Here is a 5261-nt window from a genome sequence, read left to right on the forward strand (position 1 = left end):
AAGCAATGTAAGCGAAACGTATATTTGCATCCTCTGTGACCTGTGTCTAAATTAGGAGTTTATAATCAGGAATAAATTCAGAAATGTATTGAAGGGAGTTTTTTTTTTTTTACATATCTTACTTCTAATAAAAAAATATTTAATAAATAATGGGTTTCACAAATTTTTTTTTGAGTTTAAGGATAATTTGACATTATCATATTAAATTAAGATTGATATGAAGTAATTTTATAAAAGTAACATATTTTTCTTCATATTTATTATTAATTTTATGTGTTAAAATGGACATAATTAAGATCCACTATCATAAGGAAATTAAGCAAACATAAACTCATCACCCTACTTTTATTATTTATTTTCTTTTATTGATATTTTTTAATTTTTATTTGTCTTTTATTCTCATATTTCCTTATACATAGGTTATATAAATCAGTTTGCGCTCTTCATTGCTCCATTCCATCTCATTTGAATACTCTCCTCTCATGAAGTGTTGGACTTCCCTCTACTAATTAACATGCATCTGGTATATTTTCTTCTTGTATTTTTATTATCAACTGAATGGTTTGATTCAATATCATAAACCAATTTTAAATATGTAAGGGATCAAATTATACTAGTATAACTTTGATAATTATCATATTATTTTTATAATTTGATATGAAAGTGATTTTTATTGATCCAATTGTTGAATTATATCTATATATTATCAAAGATCGTTTGTGTCAAATTTTATCAAAATTAAACAACAACAAGAAAGTAATTAAATTATCCATATTTTAGTATATTTTGAAATGTTTATATTACGTCGATATTAATTTATACGAATGAGGTAGTAAATGATTTTAGATTAGTATGAAATTTTGCATACATGATCCATGTGAAAGAAACTTAATTTTAATCCAATGATGAGTTTTAAAAAAATATTATTCAGTTGAAAGTTATAAAATGATTTAATAGTTATTAAAATTATATCGATATAATTTGATCTCTCATCATATATATTGTCTTCAAAATTCAAACAAGTTTTTAACATGCATATGACATATTCTCTTATACTTTTAATATAAAATGAATTATTTAAATTAATGTTTTATCTTTTTTGAATCTATCATTTTTAATATCTTTATATTTAACTTGAATTTAATATTTTAATTTTTTTTATCAATAATTAAAAATAATAATATATCACAATATGAATTATTTATCATAAATGTAAAATATAGTTAATTATAGTTTTTAATTATAATATAATTTATATATGTAAAATTATTTATTTATTATAAATTTTAGTTATATAAAATAATCATATACATTGTATAATGCATACTTGCATAGACTAAAATACTAGTAAAGAGTCTTGAAGGGAGGAGGTCAATGTGAGTTGACACTTTTTTGATAAATTTAATTACATTATATAATAAATACATAAATACTAAATTCACGAAAAAAATACATCATTATGGTAAAATTAATTCTGTTACACTATTGCATCTGAACAAATTCATTTTTTTTTTTTACTATGATACCTAAAAATAGAATAAAATCAAGAGTAGTTCTATTTTATGCCAGCAGCAGTTGAGAAGTGTAGTATATAGGACGGGTATGCGGCTAAATTCAACAAACCGTTTGTGTACCTTTGACCGTGATGACTTAATTTTGTAAAGACAAATCCTCATCAAGTACAACTGGAACAAACCATATATATATAAATATATATATATATATATATATATATATATATATATATATATATATATATATATATATATATATATTCCAATTATAGAAACATGAGTCAGAGACATAACTATGTGCCCCTAACGTCACAAATCCTGGCTCCATACAACTCCCATAATTCATACCCCATAAAAGATAAGAGTACAAAAAAAAAAAAAAAAACAAGAAAGAAACAGGAAGTTACTGTTTCTCAAGAAGAATCACATTGAGGACACAATTACAGCATTAAAAGTTATATTGTGTCCACACTGGCACATTAAATATATTATTTTGAGATTCATGGTTTCTTCTTTGAACAAGTTGAACAAAGAAATCATATCATGGCTTCTTGGAATTCAGTTCCACTCCATGTCTCCTATGAAGTTCTGGGTTGGGTTGCTTTTGCTTGCTGGTCTATCAGTTTCTACCCACAAGTCATTTTGAACTTTCGCAGGAAAAGGTACCACTAGCCAAAAAGGCAATGCTTTTTCTTATCATCGCTTATACTTTCTGTGTAATTTTTTTTTTATCAATTCTTATCTTGTAACTTTTTTCCCTTTATTTTATTTTTATGTTTTGATTTTCCATTGTGGTGTAGTGTGGTGGGGCTGAACTTTGATTTTGTGATGCTGAATTTGACGAAGCACTCCTCCTATCTCATATACAATGCTTCTCTGTACTTCAGTTCTGCTGTTCAGAAGCAGTACAGAGACAAATACGGTCAGAATGAGGTTTGTTCCTTTATTTTGCTATATATATATATATATATATATATATATATATATATATCCACTTTTCTTTATGGAAGCTAAATTGATTAATCAATTATTCAGTTCGTGCTATAGTGAAAAGGGCAATTTGTGTTTGTCACTATGCACTATTCCTATCGTGATATGTTTGATAATTTGATATGCTTGTGTTGGTGACTTCAAGTCCGTTGCGTTGTTATTTGGATTGTCCGCTCTGGCTCTTGCGAGCGGCCTACACGGTTTTTTCTTTAATAAGCATTTTGGTCTTGTCCTTTGGCTCTAGAAGTAGGCCTAGGCCACACATGGGGCCAACATGCCCTCTAAATCTCGAAAAGGCTTTTTAAAGACAAAATGGTTAAGACTCTGAGAGGTAAAGCAAACAATACCTCGGATGCAAGAACTAGAAAACTTGGGGCTGGAATAACTTGTAAATTAATCTTTATGATTGATATCTTTGTTCTTGGTATATGGTGTATATTCTATCAAGCTTCAGGCATATACAACTTATGGAAGGCTAGAAGTTTTTAGAAGTTGTCGTGTTCCTAAGTTCTAGATTTAAAAATGCTCAAAATGTTGATGGTTAGAATGTTGAACAAGTCACAAGATAATATGAATATATTCATTGATTTAGAAAAGATCACTCTTTTTCTTTTCCTTGTTGAATAACTATATGATGATATATCTGCATAAATTCATTAGCTAAAGTCCATTCTGCTTCATTTTTTATTTATTTCAGATGATACCCGTGGCAGCAAATGATGTTGCTTTCTCAGCCCATGCTGTTCTGTTGACAGCAATTTCCTTGTTCCAGATTGCAATCTATGATGTTAGTGCTACATTCCCTTTAATTGGGCTTATTGTTCTTGCAATGAATTTATGATTAACCAAAAAGAGGTTATTTTTCATGTAGCGGGGAAGTCAGAAAATCTCTAAAATCGCTTATGGAATCCTCCTTGTTACGTGGACCACTGCAGCAACGTGTTTCTTTGTAGCATTGCACAATCATCACTGGCTCTGGCTAATCTCAATATTCTCGTATGTTTCCTGTTTTCATTTGTTGCATGGTTAATTGCATTAATTTAGCTTCTTATTGTGGATTATTAACCAATTTGCATAGGAGCATCATAAGACCAAGTTTTTTCCGCATGCCATTGTTATATATGCGTCCTGACTCCTGAATGATGAATGTTACAAAATTTCTTTCTGACTTTTGTTGAAACTGGTCAACTTGCAGTGGCATCCAAGTTTGTATGACGATTATAAAATATATTCCTCAGGTTAGGATCTATTCAAATTTGTAAGGTTTTCTTTTAATTTTATCTCCTCTTGAGTTTATATTGATGCCTATGATATTCAATTTGATTGCTAAGATATAAATTAGCTGTTTGAACTAGGAATCTATAAGATTATGCTAGTCTTATCAACAATAAAGTATATTTTGGAATGTAAATATTACATATGCATTTGAGGATTGTTAATCATACTTCTTTTGCCATAAAGTGAAACGATTTTTTGTTGACACATGCTAGCCAGAATCTTATCCCAAGTAATAAAGTGTTATGAATATAGGCAGTGATGAACTTTATGAGAAAAAGTACAGAAGGCTGGAGCATTGTTAACATTCTACTGGACTTTTCTGGCTCGATAGCTAACTATGCACAAATGTCTGTGCAATCAATCGATCAAAGTATGTCATCTCTTTTACCAAAGGTTCTTCTTGTTCTATTTATAGTTGAATTGATTAACATAGTTTTCAAATTCCATCTTTGATGTCCAGATTCATGGGTGAACTTCTATGGAAACATAGGAAAACTATTGCTATCCCTGGTATGGGTCATTCTTTTACTGTATGAAAATACAATTGATTTCTTTCTGCAAGAAATTTTACTCGTTACATTGTTATTCTAATTCAATAGTTTTTCTACTAATACAACATTGTTATTGACGGAATAAACAATTAATTGTAGGTGTCTCTATTCTTTGACATCCTCTTCATGTGCCAACATTATCTGTTATACCCTGAAAAGAAACGCAAATTAGAGGGATCCCCTGAACCTGATAATGCTAAGTCTTCAGATCGACCATTGTCCGAGAATGTCTAAGATGTAACTTATTTCATAATCTCTCTAGTAATGAACTCACTCTTAGTTGATCCTTTTCCATGGCACAGATCATATGCATATGCTAGAGGCTTTTAACTTTTAAGCCCTATGTTTATTTGTAAGCTTCATGGAAAATTTCAATACTCGTAAATGCTGTTAGTGTATAAACATAGAAATACCAAATTAAAAGTTATTATTGTCCTTATCATTTTCTTCTTTAATCTGAGAGTACTTGTTTGTTAGACCATAGCGGCTGACTCTAGGGTATGAGACCCTACAAATTTTATTTAGGATCATTTTTTTTTATCTTCGTACACCATCCTCAAAATAATATTGGTGGATGTTAGAGATGATAATGGTTAAAATTTGGATATAGTTGCTAGGATATGTGGGTTCTTTTTTGTGTTATTGGGCCTTAAGCCCATATATCTTAAACTCATTTGTACTTATATCTAGGGAATTACTTTTAGCCCCGACCTCATTGCTATTCGCTCCACCAACATTTTCAATTTTCAAAAATATCCTTCTCCACATTGTATAATGAAATCGCACTTTCGTTGCATTAGTGGGGATGCAAAAAAATTGCACAAAGGAAGTATGATTCCATTGTGTAAAAAGGGTGCAAAAAACAGTTAACGAAAATATGATCCCGTTGTGTTTTTGTCAATGGAATCATGTTTCCATTATATATATG

At 29.5% G+C, this 5261-nt stretch overlaps 1 protein-coding gene across 1 annotated transcript; it reads left to right on the plus strand.

Annotated features, from left to right (window-relative positions):
• The first annotated feature begins 1836 nt into the window (after positions 1 to 1836).
• LOC100815914 (cystinosin homolog) lies at positions 1837 to 4775 on the plus strand. The gene is made up of 8 exons (XM_003553844.5): positions 1837 to 2176; positions 2315 to 2447; positions 3202 to 3291; positions 3376 to 3500; positions 3700 to 3742; positions 4035 to 4152; positions 4243 to 4292; positions 4433 to 4775. Exons 1-8 carry the CDS (start codon positions 2058 to 2060, stop codon positions 4565 to 4567), a joined length of 813 nt encoding a protein of 270 aa, XP_003553892.1. The 5' UTR covers positions 1837 to 2057; the 3' UTR covers positions 4568 to 4775.
• Positions 4776 to 5261: the final 486 nt, after the last annotated feature.

Source organism: Glycine max, chromosome 19 (assembly GCF_000004515.6).
Source record: "Glycine max cultivar Williams 82 chromosome 19, Glycine_max_v4.0, whole genome shotgun sequence".
NCBI lineage: Eukaryota > Viridiplantae > Streptophyta > Magnoliopsida > Fabales > Fabaceae > Glycine > Glycine max.

Coding starts and splice junctions, on each gene's coding strand:
- LOC100815914 (XM_003553844.5), top strand. CDS start 2,058: ATGGCTTCTTGGAATTCAGTTCCACTCCATGTCTCCTATGAAGTTCTG. Junction 3,743..4,034: donor TTATAAAATATATTCCTCAG/GTTAGGATCTAT, acceptor TTATGAATATAG/GCAGTGATGAACTTTATGAG. Junction 4,153..4,242: donor TGTGCAATCAATCGATCAAA/GTATGTCATCTC, acceptor TTTGATGTCCAG/ATTCATGGGTGAACTTCTAT.